The sequence below is a fragment of the Eschscholzia californica genome, unplaced genomic scaffold, assembly GCF_041429995.1.
Source record: "Eschscholzia californica isolate CP2 unplaced genomic scaffold, dmEscCali1.0.p SCAF_4, whole genome shotgun sequence".
In the NCBI taxonomy this organism is placed as follows: domain Eukaryota; kingdom Viridiplantae; phylum Streptophyta; class Magnoliopsida; order Ranunculales; family Papaveraceae; genus Eschscholzia; species Eschscholzia californica.
Genome location: NW_028238461.1, coordinates 29678460 through 29701357, shown reverse-complemented (window position 1 = coordinate 29701357; position 22898 = coordinate 29678460). Strand labels below are relative to the sequence as shown.

Genomic DNA, 22898 nt, shown 5'->3' with positions numbered 1-22898 from the left:
AGCAAACATAAATTTATCACCATCAATCGTAGTTGGAGTCGTGAAATCATAAACCACTGTTTGTGAAGAATCTTATTTCTTGAATAAAGCCGCCCAGTTTGGAGAAGAAGTCCACCCCTTCTCCTTTGTGTTGGTTGTACCTCCTGCTGAAACTGATTTCTGGGTATTTACCTATCATTTCGTTTTCCATTTAAGTTGATTTAGACGGAGGGATTAAACCCCCATCATCGGTTTCCATGATCGCCTTCTCCACCCCTTCTTACAGTTCTAGAGATCCCCCACTGTTAACACTTAACAACCCCCCCCCCTTCCCCCCCCCCCCCCACCCCCACGCTTCCGGCAAAACGCATCAAGTGGTATCAGAGCTCTAATTCAGGTTGGTGGAGTGAAATTTTAAGCTTCTGAGGATTGACTCTATTATAATTCAAGTGGTATCAAGTGAAGTTATAAATCCCCTGTTTTGATAATATGGAATTTCCAAGAGGATTGACTCTCACCAAGCATACGCTGAGCGTATTGGTAGAGAAATGGAGGAAATGAGGCAGCAAATGCAACAAATGGTTCGGGCTTTTAATTGCATGAATGTGCAAGCGCAGCCAAGAGGACAAAGAGTTGGAGATAACCATTCATCTTCTGATGAAGACAGACGTGTTTCTCTTAGTTCCTAATGATGATCATAGTGTTAGTTCTAGATGTGGGAGAAGAAGAGATAATCGACCACATCAACACACTCGACAAGAAGAATTCAAAGTTGGTTTTCCAGATTTTGAAGGTAATCTAAATCCAGATGACTTTCTAGATTGGTTAAGATCAATGAAGATGGCATTTGAATATAATATTTATGATGATGAGAAGAAGTATAAAATAGCAACCTTAAGGCTAAAGGGTTATGCTAGCCTTTGGTGGGATACTCTTAAGTCGCAGCGTTTAAGAGAAGGCAAGACCAGAATCAGGTCTTGGGAGAAGCTAAAACGACTTATGAAGAGAAGATTTTTACCCGATGACTACAAGCAAGATTTGTACTTAAAGCTTACGCACTTGCAGCAAGAGAAGAAGACAGTAGAAGAGTATACAAAGGAGTTTGATCTTCTGCAATTACGGTGTGATATTCAAGAACCACAAGAGAGGACTATTGTACGCTTTGTACATGGTTTGAATGATGAAATTTCAGTCAAGGTGGAGCTGCATCCTTTCTGGACTCTTGATGACGTCAAGAAGCTTGCTATCAAGGTGGAGAGGCAGAACAAAGTAGGGAAGAAGCAATACACCAGACCCTACAATCCATTTTCTTCTTTTCCAAAAGGAGTTGTGAAGAGTGATGTTAGTAGCAGCAACAAAAGCCAGAAGTTCAGAATTCAACAAAACCTATGGATCTGAATTTGAAGAAGATTTGCTTAATATGTCAAGGGTTTGGGCATTTCCAAGCTGAATGTCCTAATCGAAGAGTTATGACAACTCAAGAGATTGAGGAGATTGAAGAAGAACTAAAACAGGAATCTCATGATTTAAAAGTTGTTGATCAGAAAGTTCATGAGGAAGATGATGAAGTCATTGAGCAACCTGATCGAGGAGAATTGTTGGTGATTCGAAGGGTGTTGCATTCTGTTCCTAATACAGAAGAAGAGCAACGAGAAGCTATTTTCCAGAGCCGGTGCACAATCAAAGGAAAAGTCTGCAGTTTGATCATTGATAGTGGAAGTTGTACTAATGTGGCATCTAGTACACTTGTGGAGAAGCTGAGTTTGCCAACTATAAACCATCAACAACCTTACAAGCTGTAGTGGTTGACTGATGGGAGCAAGTTGCAAGTTTCTAAACAGGTTGTGATTTCCTTTTCTATTGGGAAGAACTACCATGATGAGGTAATCTGTGATGTCATTCCAATGGATGCTTGTCATCTATTGCTCGGCAGACCTTGGGAGTTTGATAGAAGAGTTGTACATGATGGGTACAAGAACGCTTATTCTTTTCATAAAGATAAGAAGCATATTACATTGGCACCATTATCAACTACTATGTGTGCTAAGTCTGCAGCAGAGAAATGCAAGGAGAACATGTTTTTGGGTGAAACCAAAATCATGAAGAAGATGGGTAAGGGCAAGGAGGTCTTTGCTTTGCTGGTGGTTGAAAAGAATGGCGGAGCTGAAGTGATTTCTCATCCATTGATGCTAAAATTGATGAATGGGTTCAGTGATGTTTTTCCTAAAGATTTACCACCTGGACTACCTCCAAACAGAGGTATTGAGCATCAAATTGATTTATTACCTGGTGCACCTTTGCCGAATCGTCTTGCTTATAGATGCAACCCAGAAGAGGCTAAGGAGTTACAGATACAAGTGCAAGAGCTGATTGATCGAGGGTATGTCAGGGAGAGCATGAGTCCATGTTCTGTACCAGCTCTGCTTGTACCAAAGAAAGATGGTTCGATGAGGATGTGTGTAGACAACCGAGCTATTAACAAGATAACCATTAAGTATCGTTATCCTATACCCAGGTTGGATGACATGCTAGATGAGCTGAATGGCTCAAAGGTCTTTTCGAAAATTGATCTAAGGAGTGGATATCACCAGATCAGAAGGAAGGTGATGAGTGGAAGACTGCATTCAAGACGAAGAATGGCTTGTTCGAATGGCTAGTCATGCCATTTGGGTTATCCAATGCACCCAGCACTTTCATAAGACTAATGAATCAGGTTCTGCGTGATTTAATTGGAAAGTTTGTTGTGGTTTATTTTGATGATATTCTTGTCTACAACAAAACTGAAGAAGAGCATGCTATACACCTCAGAGAAGTTTTCAAGGTGTTGAGAAGAAATAAGTTATATGCTAAGCCAGAAAAGTGTGAGTTCTTTACTTCTAGCATTGTGTTTCTTGGCTAAATTGTTTCAGATAAGGGCATTTCAGTTGATGAAAGCAAGGTTGAAGCTATAAGGAGTTGGCCAGTTCCGGCAACCCAATCTGATGTAAGAAGCTTTCATGGACTTGCCTCATTCTATAGACGTTTTGTGAAGAATTTCAGCACTATCGTAGCACCAATAACTGAATGCTTGAAGAAGGACGAGTTCGAATGGAGCAATGCTGCACAAAAGGCATTTGAAGTGGTGAAACAGAAGCTATGCGAAGCACCTATTTTAGCACTTCCAGATTTTAATCAAGTGTTTGAAGTTGAGTGTGATGCTAGTGGAGTTGGTATAGGAGTTCTTATCCAAGGACAACGTCCTATCGCTTTTTTCAGTGAGAAACTTACAGGAGCACAAAAGAACTACTCAACTTATGATAAAGAGTTTTATGCTATTGTAAGAGATTTGACTCATTGGGAGCATTATTTAAGGCCAGGTCAGTTCGTTTTGCATTCTGATCACGAGGCACTGAAGTTTATAAACAACCAGCACAAGCTAAACAACCGACATGCTAAATTGGTAGAATTTCTACAATCCTTCTCATTTGTGTCAAAGTACAAGGCTGGGAAAACTAATATTGTTGCTGATGCACTCTCAAGAAGGTATGCTTTAATCTCTATTCTGGATTCTCGAATTATGGGATTCGATTTGTTAAAGACTTTATATGATGAAGACTTAGACTTTGCTGAAGTCTATAATGAGTGTAAAAAGGGAGTTACAAATCAGTACCATTTGCAAGATGGATTTCTTTGTAAAGGAAACCAGCTCTGCGTGCCAAAGAGTTCTGTTCGGGAGTTGTTGATTCGTGAAGCACATGGGGGAGGTCTTTCTGATCATTTTGGGATCAACAAAACAGTAGACATGCTTCAGGAGCATTTCTTCTGGCCCAAGATGGTACGAGATGTTTATTCAATCATAGAACGATGTGCCACGTGTCAAAGAATGAAAAGTCATTTCCAACTAGGTCTGTACACACCTTTACCTGTTCCAATGCAGCCCTGGGATGATGTGAGCATGGATTTTATTGTGGGACTACGAAGAACTCAGAGGGGAAAAGATCCTATCATGGTGGTAGTTGATAGGTTCAGCAAAATGACACATTTTATTCCTTGACACAAAATTGATGATGCTAGTATGGTTGCTGATTTGTTGTATTTTAAGGAGGTTGTACGCCTTCATGGTATTCCTAAAACCATTGTTTCTAATCGTGATTCAAAGTTTCTGAGCTATTTTTGGAAGACTTTGTGGAGATTACTTGGTACTAAGCTCCTTTTTAATACTTCTTGTCATCCACAAACTGATGGTCAAACAGAGGTGACAAACAGAACCTTAACTACTCTTTTGAGAGGCTTGATAAGGAAGAACTTGAAGGAATGGGATCTGAAGCTAGCTCAGGCTAAGTTTGCTTACAATAGGTCAACAAGCTACATTACAACACGTTCACCTTTTGAGAATGTGTATGGTCTTAATCCACTTATTCCTATTGATTTGATTTCCTTACCTTTGGGGTTTAAGGCAGACTTTGAAGCAAAAGAAAGGGTAACTACAATGAAGAAGCTACATGAGAATGTTCGGGCAGTAATTGAAAAAGCTAATGAAAAGTACAAGAACAAGGCTAACAAGAACAGGCGAGCTAAGTCTTTTGAACCAGGTAATCTGGTCTGGTTACACCTAAGGAAGGAGAGGTTCCCAAACAAACGCAAGTCGAAGCTAATGCCAAGAGCAAAGGGTCCTTTAAAGATACTTGAGAAGTTTGGTGATAACGCTTACAAACTAGAGCTTCCAGGTGACTATGGTGTTTCGACTACTTTCAATGTAGGTGTTCTTTCTCCATATTTTGAAGATGAGGAGCTATCAGATTTGAGGACAAATCCTTTCCAACCCGGAGAGTCTGATGCGGGAGCATCAGAGCTAGATCAACCCGAGCTGACCCAAACAGCTCTAGATCATGAAGCAGGTCTGGAACAAGCAGCGCTGGGATACGACGATATTCCTACCCGGGGTCTGAGCGTTACTTTGCTGAAGTTGGACCAATCAACGGGATAATTATGGTCTTTAAAGAAGTTTCTCGCCGACTTGAAGAGTCATTCTCATTTTAGTAACTTGCATTAAATTTAGTCTAGTCTTTCTACCTTCATGCATATAAACTAAGAAAGTTTCCAATGTAACTAGATTACTAGCTTTTATTTCCCCATTTAATGTATTCTCCTCTATATAATTAGGCTTATTATTAATGGAAAAAAGAGAATATTGAATTGGAACTTATAGAGTCTTTGTGACTTTAGATCTATTTAGATCAACTCCTTTATCCTATGGTTTGGAAGAGCCATTGGTGGTGAATTTCGAGCGTCTTTATCATCTGGTGGTGGCAATTTTATCCAGGTGTGGTGTTAGCTCAACCGGTTTCTTTATCACTTTGTGGTGGCAACTTTATCAAAGTGTGGTGATCCGGATCTTCCTAGTTACCTGTTACGATACTCCCCTTCACTCCGTACTCACGCTTTCCGCAAAACGCAACACAAGCCGCCACACCTCTTTCCTATTCTTCCTTTTGTGGAGACCATCCCATTGAACAAGCCTCTGGCTGGCTGTGTTGGGGCAACACCAATGGGTTGAGAAGGATTTGGAGAAGAAGTTTTAAATACTTGAATTTACTCTATAATGAAGGAACAAATGATCAGTTGTCTCCTCTTCTTCCTTATTAGTGGTTTAAAAAGGTGCTAGTTATGCAAATACAAAAACAACGAATCTTCTGCAGTACCTAAAGTATCAGTATTCTCGTGTCGTAGTGGAGTTCTACTTGAGGACTAGGTTCTTTTGTTTCCTGCGAAGGGGGTTTTCTGATTAAACTTCCCTCTTTTAGTTTCTTTTTCTTTCTTCAGGATGGTCAGTCCTATTCAGCCATACTTTATTGGTTTTGCCAGGAAGAGTGTGTTCAACATTTACCTGTGTGAAGGGCCTCTGAACATAGTTTCCTTGGTTTTTATCCTTGTTGGAGAAGTTACAACGAACACATGCAAAACCATTTGTAGGGTGATCTAGCATCGTGTTTAGGCGGTTTCCTGATTTATAATGTACAATTCTTCTCTGAGGGTGTCGTTACCTAATTAGCTATCCAAACATTTTAGGAACCTGACATATTCAAACGTCTAGTATCCCGTCAACCTCTTGTTTACCTTTCGGGAGATATAGTATCACTTAAATTTCTTCTGTCTTTTTATTTCTAGCTTGCATAAATTGAGGAATATGCTAGATCTTCCACTCCCTAACATGTTGTCTGGACCCTTTTCCTAATTGTTGATATTTTGGGACGACTGAGTATTTCTTTACGGAGGGAAGTCGGTTTGTCTCAAGTTTCATTTCGTAGCGGCTTTTGTGCCCAAGCTTCATATGGGTATACCTCTAGACATTTCTGTGTTTTAGTTGTTAGGTGTCTTTTCTTTTGCGTGTCTTGGACTTCCTTCATCTTGGTCGATTGTCTTGTAGGGGCTGAAACGCGTAGACTCTGAAGGGGTTTTCTATTTCAAGCTGATTATTAAAAGAGGTATTTGTTTTTTCGTGTAGCTCTTTATCACGTTCGAGTGTTAACTTATAACTAGCTATTCCTTCAGTTTTTTTACAGGGGCAACGTTAAGGAGTGTTAGTTTCTAAAAATCGAATGATCTCCTATATAGAAAAAGAGTAAAACTGGAATTCCCACTCTAAAATCTGCTTTCTTTTTTTGATTGTGTAAATATTGTCTCATCTTCAGTTTCTCTTTTCTTCCACTCAGTTTGGTTACTTTTTTCTCATTCCGAGGGGATAAATTAATGTCGATCTCTTAGCTGTATTACTTGTTTGATAGGATCTATCTGGAGAAGCAATTTGATTGTTGTTGTAAGAGGATTATGCTATTTAGGTTCTTTAGTTCACAGGTTCTACCCGAAGACCAGCTTTCCATGCTTTTCTCATGTCCCTAGGAATTTACTTATCAGTTTTCAGCTAAGAATCTTGCTTTATCTTTCCATTACCTAACATCAGATGAACTCTTTTTTTTCAGGTTTTAAGGATGACTGGTGTTACGGGGAGACGTTAATTTAATTACTAAGTAGTTTATATAATGTTTTTTCAAATTTTATACTGATGCAATGATGACTTAATTTCAATTTTTGATTGCTGAAAAAGAATAACGAAAGAGAGCGAGGCACAACTCTGATTGTTATTTGTTTGGTAAATGATTGCACCAGATTACAATTGGATTCTTTCTCGATCAAGAAATTGACTTTCTATGTATTTTTTGTTAGGGTTGTTAAAGGACTGTGGCAGGCTACCTCTGGGTTGGAGGGACTCAATTGCGGAGGCACTTCAATGTGTGCTTACGATTTAAACTTCAAACAGGTGTAACTACTTTTACTGTTAATATTCCTTGCGCAATTGAAGTTATAGATTTATATGACCACGGTTTGCTAATAACTTGGTACATATGTCACGTAAATTATTTGTTTTAGATCAACCAAATGTTAAAACTATTTTTGAGGGTGCCCATCAAATTATCTGTAGTGAATCCCTATTTTTCAGCTGTTGTTCTTACATTATCTGAAAATATTGTGGCTGAAGTATATTTTAATTCCTTAAAAAATCTCTTCATTTAAGTGCCGAGTTTTAAAAAATTGTGCAAAAAAATATGTTAATGACTGTTTAGGAGTTCTAAGTCTTGAAAAAGTTTGTTTTTGGTAAATAAAAAGAGTTTTAATAGGCCCGTATCGTCGTCCATTGTTGGTTAGCTTTGCTTTCAAAACTGGACTATGGTGGTTTGTTGCACCGTCTCCACCATGAGTTGCGCGGACAGCATTGTGTTGCCTAACATTTTTCTAGTAATAACTTTTTGAGTTTCAAAGTGAAAAAAATGCTTATTAAATGAGTTTTTACTAATCAAAAGTGTTGAAAGTATCTACCTGTAAACAAAAAGTTTTTTTTTTCGTTAGACCTGTATCTTCCTCCATTTTTGGTATTGTTAGATACACTTTTGACACTGAACCATGGTGGTTGACTGGTTTATTGTACCATCTCCACCATGAGTTGCGCGAGCAGTATCATTTGCTAAGCTATTAGTAAATGAACAATGAGGGATTTTGTGGTTCCTATATTCAGTTGTTTAATAATATATTTTCTTCGAGTTTGAAAATGAAAAAGTTCCTTCGCAAGTAAGTTTCTACTTGCAAAGTATTTAGTTTTGGTTACCAAAAAGAGTTCTTGTTAGGCCCATGTCGTCCTTCATTGTTGGTATTTTAGTTATGCTACCGACACTGAACTATGGTGTTGATTGGTTTATTGTGCCATCTCCACCACGAGTTGCGCGAGCACTATTGTTAGCTAAGCTATTGATGCTTAACTATGGGGGTTTTGTGTTTCTTACCGTTTGTTTTCTATCAATATTTTTTAGAGTTCGTAAATAAAAAGTTGCTTATTGTATTAGCTGGGATCCTGCAAGATGTCTTAGAACTTGTTCGTAGTGAAAACGCAATAATTTTCCGCTGAACTTTTTCCAGTTGTATCTTATTTCTGAACTTGCTCGTAGTGAATATTTTTGTGACAATTCAACATATGTTCATCTGTATCGATATTTTGAAAAAACAAAGTTTGGAAAATGTAAACAATAGATGAAAAATGCTCTCGTGTGATCTGCTTGTGCTACTTGCAATTTCGAAAAAGCAGGAACAACTTAATCTTTGCTTGGAGCATATATATAATTTTGTTGAGAATACTTATTTCTGTTGTAAAATAACAAAGAATATGGTAGGAATTTTTTTTTAACACAAACTAAATGTTGAAGAGTTCAGAAATAAGATTTAAAATATCTTAACATTTAGTACAAAGTGGTCTTTTATTTGACTAAAGTATCCTTACCCATTGAGTGCTCTGGGCGATTTTTTTAGGGTTCTTTGTGCTGCTAGGTTTTGCAAAAGTTTCTGATCAGATCTCTTACTGGCCGATCTGTTCTTGTTCGGCAATGAGTGATTCTCATCTTGGTAATGACACCAACATGAGAGATAAAGGTGAAATAGGTGAAGGACGGTTTCTCTTGGCTGGAAACCGAGTGCTTAGTGAAGATGAAGAGGATGAGATGGATCACGACAACTCTCTGGCTGCTCATGAAAATCAGCAGCAAAGTGGTACGTTAACTTCAGGTTCTGTTGGTCTGTTGTTTAAGGCAATGTCCAAATCCAAAACGAATGTTGATGGGTCTACATCAAATGTTAATGGAGGAGTCACTCAAAATTCTGTTCATGTGAGAGAAGAACGAGCAGGTTTGGGGAAGAAGACAGTCCAGGGTCACAAGTCCTTAGCAGATGATATACGAAATAACATGTTATCAAGTGTTTTTCGAAAACCAAATGTGGGAATCACCATGAACACACAAATCTCGGCTGATTCACAAGAAGCAAGAATTCAGCGAGTTAACTCAGGAAACACTAGGGTTTCGTCTGCAAGTAGGGTTCCAAATGAAGATACACGCCCACCCTCTGGGCCCGAACAGGTGAGTGCTCATAAACTACCATCACTGAATGTGAACGGAACTCCTACTTGGTCCTCTTCACTGTTCGGCCACCAAAATACTAATCACTTAGATGAGATGGTTTATTTACCACCGAAGAAGATTGACGGGAAACTATTCGCTGAAGTGGACGTGACGGAATTCAAACAGGAAATCAAAACTTTCGATGATATTCTCATAGGCAGCTTCATTGGTGATAGGTTGGGATATGGTTTGGTATATAATGTGTTGTTGAAACACTGGAAACCGAAAGGGGACATGCAACTCACGGTACATGGTAACTCAGCTTACGTCATAAAGTTTTCTTCGTCCGATGATAGACAAAGAGCATTGGAACTTGGGCCGATATTTATTTCGGGGAGACTTTTTGTAGTTCGACAATGGAAACCTAATGTTGAACAAGAACTACAAGAATTGAAAACTATACCTATTTGGGTCTGTTTTCGGAATATCCCATTACTGCTTTGGAACACAAAAGGAATTTGTTATATTGCGAGTGTGGTGGGTAAACCTATCATGCAAGATGGTCGTACGCAATCGAAAGAGAGGATGGCATTTGCACGTGTGTGTGTTGAGGTACAAGCTGATGCTTGCTTACTGGATGAGGTAGATGTTCGAGTAAAAGATGGATTATTAACACACAATGTTAAGGTACAAGTTGAGTACTCGTGGAAACCGGAAAGGTGTGAAGGGTGTAAAGTGTTCGGCCATGATGATGAGACATGTCCCGTGAAACCGAAACCTAATTCACATGAGAAAACAGCAGCAAACCAGGTACGTGGGGACATTACAATGGATATTAATCGAGTTGTTATTACTAGGAATAACAGGAACCCGGGACCTTCAATTCCTACAAAAAACAGCACGACTAATGCTGCTCCAAGGCACCAAAATGCTAGGCGTAAACGACCAGCAAATGGACCAGGTAATAACTACAACGTAACTCATAACAAGGAGGTGAGAAATGGGACTGATGAGTGGACGTTGGTTACACATAAGGCTAGAGAGTTTCAAGTGGGAATAGGATCGACAGACAGATTGGACCAACCGAGAAGGAAAATAACAAAGCGAGTACCACCACATCCTCCACAACTCACGGCTCTGGAAGATCAGACCACTAAAGGTAACTCCTTTGCAACCTTATTGTCAATTGATGGTACTGAATCGAGTTTTAATCATTCGGACCATAATAATCATGATAAAGATGACCCGGTCCATGACACACGAAATGATACTAATCCTGATTCGAGTACAATGAGCATCGAGAGTAACCCAGAGACCTCCGAGGAGGTTGCAATTACCCCTCAATAGTTAATGATTAACCTCGCTTGTTGGAACGTGAGAGGTCTTAATGACACTCTCCGTACGAAGAGTGTGCGTGATTTTATGAGATTGAATGGTATTGGTTGGTGTGGATTGTTAGAAACTCATGTCCATGAAAGGAATAAGACTCGTATTCAGCGTAGTCTTAATTCTAGCTGGTCTTTCATTGATAATTATGTGGTTGTTCCGAATGGACGGATTTGGATTGGATGGGACCCGAGTAGGGTTGATTTCACCGTGTCCCATGTTGGAGGACAAGTTATTGCAGGTGGTGTTCGGTTCCCAGATGGATCAGGTTTCCTTTTGGCAGTGGTGTACGGAAGCAATAATACTGTTCATCGCCGGGAGCTTTGGAGGGACCTAGAGTTTCTTATGCTGGGTTCTGAGGCTCCGTGGCTAGTACTAGGTGACTTTAACTCCACGATGCTGGCCAATGAGAAGAGAGGGGGTAACAACTCACCATCTCAAGGCTCCAATGAGATGTTTGACTGTGTTACCGATTTGGGACTGTTTGATTGTCCGTATACAGGTTGTTTCTATACATGGTCCAACAGGCAGATGGGACCCGCAAACGTCAGTTCCAAGATTGATCGGGCTCTAATAAATGGTGATTGGCTGACTCGTTATCCTCTAGCCAAAGCAGATTTTCCACCGGCTGGGGATTCCGATCACTCTCCGATCATTATACCACTTGCTGCACCCAACATACACCGGCGTACTCCGTTTAGGTTCTTCAATGCCTGGACGGAGGATCCCACGTTCAGAGCTCTAGTTGCTGATGTATGGAAGGTGTCGGTACGAGGTAACCCGATGTTTCGTATGGTGACAAAACTTAAGGCTTTGAAAGCACGGCTGAATGAATGGAAGAAGGATCGGTTCAATGGGGTGACGAACCAGGTAACCATTAACCGGAATTTTTTACATTCAGTGCAGGTAAGATTGCAGGCAGATCCAGCAAACCCAGTATTAAGGAGGCAAGAGAGAGTAGCTACTGAAAACTATAGTAATATTGTTCGGGCAGAAACAACAATGCTCCGACAACGTGCTAAAGTTGAATGACTCACTCTCGATGACAGCAACACAGCTTATTTCCATAACTCTATTAAGGAGCGGAAGTCTCGGAACGCTATCACTCAACTCACTAGAGAGGATGGTTCGGTGGCTGAGGATCTAGTGGAAATAGCAAATATATGTGTGGATTTCTATCGGGATTTATTCGGTCGAGATGACGAGGATGATGAAGTATTAGATCACATTTCTGATGTGGAGTTCTCACGACCGTTAATGGATGCCGAAGGGGTTATGCTGCTCTGCTATCTATTGGTTCTGATCGATCGCCGGGGCCGGATGGGTTCTCTTCCCACTTTTTTAAGGCGTGCTGGTCGATCGTGGGAGATGACTTTGTGGCGGCTATTCAGAACTTCTTCAGCTCTGGAAAGCTTCTCAAAGAGGTAAACTCTACCTTTGTGACTCTTATTCCTAAAATCGATAATGTCTCTTCAGTTTCAGATTTTAGACCTATATCTTGTTGTAATGTGCTGTATAAGTGCATTACCAAGATTCTCACGATTCGACTGAAGGGAGTTATTTATTCGATGAATAGTCCGAACCAGTCAGCCTTTATTTCTGGCCGTACCATCCAGGACAATATCATGCTAGCACATGAGATTGTCCGGAATTACCAGCGACCCGATGGTCCAGCTCGGTGTACGGTCAAGATTGACCTTAAGAAGGCGTATGACACAGTCCGTTGGTCTTCACTATTCTCAGTCCTTGGTAAGTTCCATTTTCCAAGGATATTCATAGAATGGATACGGGCTTGTGTTACTACGTCTAAGTTCTCTATTTTGGTCAATGGTGAAGCCCATGGTTATTTTGATGGGAAACGGGGTTTGCGGCAAGGTTGTCCGATATCTCCATATTTGTTTGTTTTAATGATTGAGGTATTCGCGGTTCTTATTGATCGAGAGGAAAGGGCAGGTCGGGTTTTTGCTACACCCTCATTGTCTAGTCCCGAAGGTTACTCACCTTTGTTTTGCAGACGATCTTATGGTCTTCTTTCGAGGGGACACAGGGTCGGCTCAATCCCTAAAAGGTGTGCTAACTGGTTTTCATCGGGCGACGGGGTTGCAGGCCAACGTGCTTAAGAGTACTATCTTCTTCGCTGGACTTTCGGCTCAGGGTCAGAGTGATATTACTACCATCCTGGAATTCGGTACTGGTTCTTTGCCTATTAGATACCTGGGATTGCCTCTTATATCTTCTCGTCTTACCTATACTATATCCCGCTGATTGATAAAATCAAGGGACGAATCCAGTCTTGGAAGAGTCGCTTTTTATCTTTCGCGGGACGTGTTCTTCTCATCAAGGTGGTGTTGAACAACATGTTACTATACTGGGCAGCGGTGTTTGTTATTCCCAAACGAGTTATGAATGACATCACCTCTATCTTTAGTAAGTTTCTTTGGTATGGCGCTGATATGGGATGTAAGCGAGCTCCTATTGGTTGGGAAAGTTATGTTACCCAACCGACGAAGGAGGGCTTGGATTTTGCAATATCGAGAGGCTCTTCGAGGCGTCCAATCTTCGTCATATATGGGATTTGGTTAGTGGTAAGACGACTCTATGGGCTGATTGGGTGAGAAATAATCTCATCAAAGATCAGCATTTCTGGACTCTTTCAGCTACGAGCAGGAGTTCGTGGTGTTGGCGTCGGATTCTAGCCAGCAGGCCGACGGCTCGGCGACTTATTGGTACTTCTTTGGGGGATGGTCATGATACCAAATTTTGGACTGACTTATGGCATCCTCGTGGTCTTCTGTATGATGTTTTCGAGGAGGTTTATAGATATGATTCTCACCTTCATCTAGATGCCCGGGTTTCTCAATTTATAGAGTAGTCAGGCTGGGTCTTTCCTAACCATGTTGCAGCTATGTTAGGGTCTATTGAGGTTGAGGCAAGAGAGGTGGTGGTAGATAGTACTCTCAGAGACGAGGTGATCTGGATGCCTAGCCACAATGGTGAATTCACTCTCAAAGAGACGTATGAAGCAATTCGACCTAGAGGACCCCGATTGAGCTGGACTTCATTAGTATGGTCATCGGGTGGTATACCTAAGCATTGCTTTATCACGTGGCTTGCTTTTCGAAGACGCCTCAAAACTAGATCGTTACGGGCTAGTTGGGGTATGAGTATAGACACTACATGGATATTCTGTGGGGAAGATGAAGAAACGGATTTCCATTTGTTCTTTGGTTGTTCAGTCACAAAGATTATATGGGAATCGCTATTACTCAAGATGGGATTTCAGAGAGTATGTGTTGCTGATTGGGAAGGGGAGCTACAGTGGTGTATTAATCACTTTGGTGGGTTTTCTATTGCTGCCCGAGTGGGTCGTCTGCTTTTAAGTGCCTATATCTATCATGTTTGGAAGGAGCGGAATAACAGGGTATTTAGAAGTAATGTCATGTCACCGGGGCTGATTATACACACTATTTGTGATGAAGTGAGGATAAAGCTGAATACAGTTACCAAACGATTCGAAGATACAGAGGAAAATCAGAGAACCATTGATCGATGGAATCTTACTATCTCGCTCCAAAAGCCGGTCTATACTTCATGTAAATGGACTCGGCCGATGGCAGGGAGATATATGATTAACAAGGATGGAGCGCTGAATGAGGTGGAGGCGGGGTATGGAGCCATTATTCGAGACTCGGAGGGGCATGTTGTAAGAGCAGCCACAGGTCAGGTTGATGGGCAGACTATCTTCATACACGAGCTACAGGGTGTCGAGTTGGGTTTAGAGTTAGCACTTAGTGCCGGATTGCAGGAAGTTGAGCTTGGTCTTGACTCGATGAATATCAAGTTACTTCTTGCAAAACCAAATCAGAAATTACCATGGAGGGCGAGGCGGTTGTGGCATAGAGTTCAGAGGCTGCGTAGCCAATTTCGGAGTTTTCGGGTTTTCCATGTCTATAGAGAAGCCAATCAGGCTGCTGATTTCTTGTCAAAGATGAAGCTTGGACCGGGTGTCACTCATTTGAATATTAGTCAACTCCCGGTGGAATTAGTCAACATTGTTAATGCAGATTCTAGAGGAACAGTGAGAATGAGGAAGGGTTGGGGCTAATGAAATGACGTAAATTTGAATTCTTTGCTGTTTTTTGACTTCTTTTTTCCTTGTATTTGATTCGGGCTTCTCCCGCTTATCATTATAAAAAAAAAACATTTAGTACAAAGCAAAATAGATTGTATTCAAAATGATAATGCAAAAAACCCCTTTTTTGACATTTTTAAAATTGTTGAGAACATATGTAATTATCTTCTGAACAACATATATAATGCATTAGTCAAATTAATATTTGTTCGTTAATGGATTTGTAAAATACAAAGGATAATATGCATAACATTTTAATTGCAAAGGACAAATCAAAAAATGCTTTAGTCTAAATATTTCTGTCGAAAGCAAAACAAAAAATGCGGAGACCATTTCTGTTTTCACAAGACAAATCAAAAATTGTTTTAGCAAAAAAATTTGTGTCAGTTTGTGTATGTGAAATGTAAAAGAAAAGAATGCGAAATATTTTGGCAAAACAATGTCTAAGCAAAAACGTATTTGTTCAGAAATTTACAAACTTGTTGAGACAAACTAAGATTTGTTCAGGAATTCTGAAATAAAACTTAAAACATCTTAACATTAGGTAGAAAGCAAAATAGATTGTATTCAAAACAAAATATTGCAAAAAAAACCCACTTTTGGAACATTTGTTAAAATGTTGACAACATATATAACGATGTACAAAATATAAAATGCATTAGCAAAATATTATTTGTTCGTTAATGAATTCGTCAAATACAATGGATAATATGCATAAAATTGTAATTTCAAAGGACAAATTAAAAAATGCTTGAGTCTAAATATATCTGTCCAGAGCAAAACAAAAAATGGGAAAACAATTTCTTTTTTCACATGACAATTCAAAAAAATGCTTGAGCGAAAATATTTGTGTCAGTTTGTGTATGTGAAATGCAAAAGAAAATAATGCAAAATATTTGGCAAAACAATGTCTGAGCAAAAATAATTTTGTTCAGAAATTTACAAACTTGTTGAGACAAACTAAGATTTGTTCAGAAATTTACAAAATAGATGAGACAAACTAAGATTTGTTCAGGAATTCAGAAACAAAATTTAAAACATCTTATATACAGAAAGCAAAATAGATTGTATCCATAACAATATATTTCAGACAATCACAAATGATAATTTGTGAACAAATAAAATAGAAAAGTCAATACAAGTTACAAAATATCTAACAAAATAGATTATTTCCAATAGATTTGTTCACTAAATTGTATATCTTCCAAGAGAATCTCGAAAGCATCCTGAAATATTTGACCAATATGAGTAACACAGGGCCCCAAGCTTTCGATACTAGTGGTTGGTCCCTTTATGGTGCCTGATCTATTGCTCGGTCAACCTCCATATGCAAAATGCTGGAAACAAAATTCCATTAAATTAATAAATATTATGAGAACATAAAAGTTTATGCTTCAGAAATTGTTTTTTATGCAAAGAATAGAAGTAAGTAAGTGACAAATTTCTATTTTATGCATAATGCTTTAAAAACAATGTTATTAAAAGAATAAATTTTTAGTGAAAAATCCACAATTTTTTTTTATTGTTTTTAACACAACGATATATGTTACGAAAAGTAAAAAAACATCTAAACAAACATGTTTGTGTTCAGATTTGTGAATACATGTTTCATGACATTTATGCAAAACAAAGAAGTAGGAAAAAGATCAAGCAGGAAAAAGATCAAGCCACTCAATATTAATAAGGACTTTGTCCAACTTACTGAAGATGCTATCCACCCCTTCCTACTTGTTGTTCCAGGTGAAGAAACACCCAGAGAAAGGACAGTCCATGAGAGCATTATCCTGCACACAATCTGAAAAATCTTTAAAATGGCATGGTCTCACAGGATCACCACCCACTTTTTCACTTGGATCAAGAATGGAGTTAAAATCCCCCATGAAGACCCAAGGCCCCTCAAAGCTCCTGACAAGAATGCCCATATCTTGCCACAACTCTCTCCTTTGCTCTCTAGTGTTATGTCCATAAGCAATAGCTAACATAAACACCTTAGCATCTGGAGTTGTCACTCTAACAGCCAACACCTGCTCTGAAGTGAAGACTTGACTCACAGTCCTCCAATTAGAATCCCACGCTAGCCAGATTCTACCACCCCTACAGGCACTATAGTTATCCATATAGGACCAAAAAGGATTGATAGACCTCTGAGTAGCAATCTTATTCTCAACAGCAACTCTAGTTTCTACAAACCCACAGAGACTAAGCTTATTTATTCTAATAAAAACACAGATGGTGCAGTTAACGAGGTGGATGCTGGGTATGGAGCTATTATTCGAGACTCGGAGGGGACTGTTGTGAGAGCAGCTACAGGTCAGGTTGATGGACAGACTATTTTCATACACGAGCTACAGGGTATTGAGTTGGGATTGGAGTTAGCACTTAGTGCCGGATTGCAGGAAGTTGAACTTGGTCTTGACTCGATGAACATAGAGTTACTTCTTGCAAAACCACATCAGAAATTACCATGGAGGGCGAGGCGTTTGTGGAGGAGGGTTCAAAGGCTCCGGAGTCAATTTCGGAGTTTTCGTGTCTTTCATGTCTATAGAGAAGCCAATCAGGCTGCAGATTTCCTGTCGAAGATGAAGCTTGGACCGGGGGTGACTCACTTGAATATTAGTCAACTTCCGGTGGAATTAGTCAATATCGTTAATGCGGACTCTAGAGGTACAGTGAGAATGAGGAAAGGGTGGGGCTAATGAGATGATGTAATTTGACTTCCTTGCTGTTTTTTTGGTTTTTTTTTTTATTTCTTATTTCTTTGTACTCGTTTCGGGCTTCTCCCGCTTATCAAAATAAAAAAAAAAAAAAAAATCATTTTGATAAGAAAACATAACACTAATTTTGTGGATACTGCACTCATTGAATACGAACACATCAAATACTAGTTTCTAAAGGTACACATCATAGTAGCTATATCACATATTTATACAAATAAGATTCACACAGCAAAACACAAGGTAATTGAAAATGTACACACTAAAATATCGAACTACGACTATTGTTCAACATTCAAGCATTCATTCAATACAGACACATTAAATATTAATTTTACAAAAATATCACAACACTTATTTTGTTTATATTACACGTTCACTCTATGCAAGACATAGACAAGTACACAGGTCATGGCATTAAATTCTGATGTACATCCAAATAAAATTTACAAAATCATTCCTTCAAACTTCAATGCAAGCAAAAAAAAGAAGAAAAAGAGTGCCGAAAACTTAGTATTCTACATGCTACAAGAAATTCGAAAATACCAATAAAAAGTACAATTCTAAAATATAGAATATACACGAAGTTACTATGGACACCGGAATCTAATTATTGTAGAGATAAAACAACACAAAGTATAAACACATAATAGTGACAACATAATCCATAATACATCAGTTTACTGCCCATAAAAACACCAACTAAAGCGACAAATACTATATTGTTAAGTACCTAAATAAATGAACATAATTCACATCAAATATAAAACACACAAAATACAAACATGATGCATAATAGTCAAGTGTCTTATCATTATATGGTATCAACCAAACAACGATGACTCTCAACAAAAAAAAAACAATGACGCAAAAACCGTCATATATATACTAATTCGATGCAACCAATAAAATGTCAATTTCCAATTCAACAGTGTCACACACCATAACACTTGATTTGCATATATATACTACATTAATCGTATGAAAATTCACAAAATTTGTATTCTAAGACTTCGGGAAAAAAAATTCCAGGTTGAATTATCTAAACTTGTCATAGTCATCAACAACCCTTGGTTGGAGTGGTAAGAGGTATAATCTTCCACCCTAGAGGTCAAGGGTTCGAGACACGCTGAACAATTCAAACAAATAAAAATAAACTTGTCATAGTCAAACGCAAAATGGTAATTTTATGCAGATAAAGCTTCTGGGCCTGATGGATTTACTGCTCATTTTTTTAACTTCTGCTGGGACATAGTTGGAGATGACTTCATTGATGCTATTAGGAGATTCTTTGTCTCTGGCAAACTTTTGGGAGAGGTGAATTCTACTTTTGTTACCTTGGTTCCTAAGTCTCCTAATGCTTCTAGGGTTGGTGACTTTAGGCCTATTGCTTGTTGCAACGTTGTTTATAAGTGTATAACTAAGATTTTGACTGTGAGAATGATAGAGTGTATTTTTCAGCTGGTTAGCCCTTGTCAATCTGCCTTTATCTCTGGGAGATGCATTCAGGATAATATTCTCTTGGCTCATGAGTTGTGTAGGGACTATCATAAGTCTATTGGTCCAGCTAGGTGTGCTTATAATATAGATCTTCAAAAGGCCTATGATACTATTGAGTGACCTGGCTTGATGAAGATTATGGAGCTCATGGGTTTTCCTCCTAAGTTTAGACAATGGGTTTTTACTTGTATTTCTACTTCTAGATTCTCTATTATGATCAATGGTAGCTCTTATGGATATTTAAAGGGCAGAAGAGGGTTGAGACAAAGCTGTCCTATGTCACCCTACCTCTTTGTCCTTGTCATGGAGGTGTTTAATGTGCTTTTGGTAAAGATGGTGGAAGGGGGAAGGTTTGGCCTGCACCCTAAATGCACACCCTCTTATTACCCATTTGGCTTTTGCTGATGATTTTTTAGTGTTTGCTAGAGGTGATTTGGATTCTGCCTTGGCTCTTAAGGAGACTCTTGATAAGTTTTATCTTTGTACTGGGTTGCAAGTCAATAGGACTAAGAGCTCTATGTTTGCTGCTGGAGTTGCTTCTCCTTGTCTTAGCCAGATTAAGGAATGTTTGGGGTTTGATTGTGGAGCTTTGCCTGTTAGATATCTAGGTGTTCCTTTGATTTCATCTAGGCTTACCTATTCTGATTGCATTGCTCTTTTGGATAGAGTCAGGATCAGGATAAAATCTTGGAAGACTAAGTTCTTATCTTATGCTGGTAGAGTTGTTATCCTTAAATCCATTTTGCAAAGTATGGTCTTTTATTGGCTTAGTGTCTTTGCTCTCCCTAAGAGAGTTATTAGAGAGTTAGACACTTTGCTTAATAGATTTCTTTGGTCTGGTGCTGGGGATGTTGTTAAAAGGGCTGCTATTGGCTGGAGTAAGGTGTGTTTCCCTATGGCTGAGGGGGGGGGCTGGGGTTCAGAAGTCTTGATGTCCTCAACATTGCTTGTTGTTTGAGGCTTGTATGGAACCTTTTCATTGGTAAAAATACTTTGTGGGTTGAATGGGTGCAGGCCAATCTTATTAAGAAGAAGGATTTTTGGCTAATGAAGGTTCCTTCTTCTTCTTGGGTTTGGAGGAGAGTGCTGCAATTTAGACAGTATGAACTCCTCTTTGCTGTTCATATTATTGGAAATGGGCATTCTACTAGGTTTTGGAAGGATAACTGGCATCCTCTAGGCCTATTGTTTGACTTGTTTTCTAATAGATTTTGGCATATCAGCAGACTCCATAGTGATGCTAAGGTGAGTTCTTGCATCTCTAATGGGGCTTGGGTGTTTCCTTGGGAGGCTATTACCTTCTTAGAACCTGTTGTGGCAAGTATTGGTAATGTTTCTATAGATGAGGGGTTTGAAGATATGAAGGTTTGGACTGTTGGTGAATCTGGTGTTTTCTCCCTGAAAGCCACTTATGAAGGTCTGAGGAAGGTTTCTGTTAGAGTGCATTGGAGTTCTTTGGTGTGGTTTTCTCATAATATTCCTAGGCAGAGCTTTATCTCTTGGTTAGCTATTAAGGGGGGTTGAAAACCAAGTGTAAGTTGCTGTTTTGGGGCATGTAGGTGGATCCCTCTTGTCTTCTCTGTGGCCAGGACAGTGAGGATGAGCAGCACTTATTTTGTCTTTGCTCTTTCTCCCAATTTATATGGGCAAGTATCTTGAAATTGTTGGGCATTGTGAAGGTTATCACTAGGCCTTGGGCTGAGGTGGTGTTCTTCCATGTTTCAGGGTAAGGATGGGTTTGATGTTTTGGGCAAGTTAGCTTTTAATGGATTCATATACCATGTTTGGTGGGAAAGGAACAAAAGGTTGCATAATGAACAACCTCTGAGCAAGGAGGTTGTTTTGCATAAAGTCTCTTCCTTTCAATGCAAGGTTGTTGACAACCTTAGGAACAGAAGTGTTGCTGCTGCTTGGAATGTGGACTTCTTGTTTCATGTTCCTAGAGTGCTGGAGTGCCAATGGCAGAGACCCAAGTTTGGTGCTGTTCTCTTAAACTCTGATGGTTCTTATTCTTTGGAGAGGGCTGGTTATGGTTGTGTGATTAGGGACCATGAAGGATTGTCTTGGCTCCTGCTAGAGGAACTTCAGTCCCTAAATCTGTTGCTTTCCATGAGCTTAAAGGTATTGTTGCTGGTCTTAGGATTGCTAGGGAGATGCGCCTCTCTCAGATTATTATTGCTACAGACTCTTCTTATTTTTAATCATAAGGGAGCCAGACCCAAACAAACAAGAAGAAAATACTAGCCTATGCCCTCAGGGGACAGGCCCCTCCCCACAAAAACAACAACCCAAGGAAAAGCACCCTTCTCACCTGCTCCCTCCCTAAAAGCAGGAGGGAGCATCAACAACAGTTCCCCAGCCGCCAGACCAATCGGAATAACAAACCCCACAAACCAGGGATCCACCCAGCCGCCGCCACTTGCCGTAAAAAGAAAGAAAATAGAACCCTAGAAAATCACAAGATACAACATTGCTGGCAAATTACTTCTAGTTGCCACAAGACTTCCCTTTTCAGACTCTTCTGTTGCCTGTGCCTTGTTGAGTAATGTTGAGTTGAAGCCTCCTTGGAAGCTAGACTTTATTTGGAGGAAGATTAGGCATTTAATGGGGGAGTTTAGAACTTGTTCTGTTCAGCATGTGTATAGGGAAATCAATCAGGTTGCTGATTGGCTTTCAAAGCATGGACCTGCTGAAGGGGAGGAGGTTCTTGGTCCCGGAGACATTCGAGAAGAGCTTGAGCAGCTAATTGAGGATGATAGGCTTGGTGTTATAAAGATAAGGACTTAATGATATTAGGTGGTCTTGCTTTTCTCTTGACTCTTAGAACTTTTATGTATAGGTCTATTGTTGTTTTGTTGAAGTTTTTTTTGTTTTTGTTTGAGTAGGGGATTTGTCCCTACTGGTATTGGTTAGTTGGCTGTTGGCCTCTGTTTGTTCTGGGTCTGGCTCCCTTAGCCTGCTGATCAATGCAAAAAAAAAAAATAGTAATTTTATATTATTTCAAACAGCGATTTTTTCGGACTAAATTTATGTCCGACTCAAATGTATCTGAAATCAACCATCCAAACAACTTGCACATCACAACTCAGCTTCTAACAAAACTAATTCGATATACTAAAGTCAACTTCTAAGAAATGTCAAACAAAATCAGAATGATAAGAAAACATAACACTAATTTTGTGGATACTGCACTCATTTAATACGAACACATCAAATATTAATTTCTGAAAGTACACATCATAGTAGCTATATCACATATTTATACAAATAAGATTCACAATAATTGAAAATTTACACACTGAAATACCGAACTACGACTATTGTTCAGCATTCAAGCATTCAAGCATTCATTCAATACAGACACATTAAATATTAATTTTACATAAATATCACAAAACTTATTTTGTTTATATTACACGTTCATTTCATGCAAGACATAGACAAGTACACAAGTCATGGCATTAAATTCTGATGTACATCCAAATAAAATTTACAAAACCATTCCTTCAAACTTTAATCCATGCAAAAAAAAGAAGAAAAAGAGTGCCGAAAACTTAATACTCTACATGCTACAAGAAATTCGAAAATACCAATAAAAAGTACAATTCTAAAATATAGAATATACACGAAGTTACTATTGACACCGAAATCTAATTATTGTAGAGATAAAACAATATAAAGTATAAAAACATAATAGTGACAACGCAATCCATAGTACATCAGTTTACTGCCCATATAAACACCAACTAAAGCGGCAAATACTATATT

The 22898-nt window shown here is 39.1% G+C and overlaps 1 protein-coding gene and 1 pseudogene across 1 annotated transcript; both read left to right on the top strand.

The window, feature by feature from the left end:
• Positions 1-582: 582 nt before the first annotated feature.
• Positions 583-4945, top strand: LOC147544058 (uncharacterized; annotated as a pseudogene).
• Positions 4946-17145: 12200 nt separating this feature from the next.
• On the top strand, positions 17146-21917 carry LOC147544057 (uncharacterized). The gene is made up of 8 exons (XM_086635587.1): positions 17146-17173; positions 18826-18998; positions 19092-19201; positions 19464-20013; positions 20145-20593; positions 20690-20780; positions 20856-21251; positions 21765-21917. Exons 1-8 carry the CDS (start codon positions 17146-17148, stop codon positions 21915-21917), a joined length of 1950 nt encoding a protein of 649 aa, XP_086491713.1.
• Positions 21918-22898: the final 981 nt, after the last annotated feature.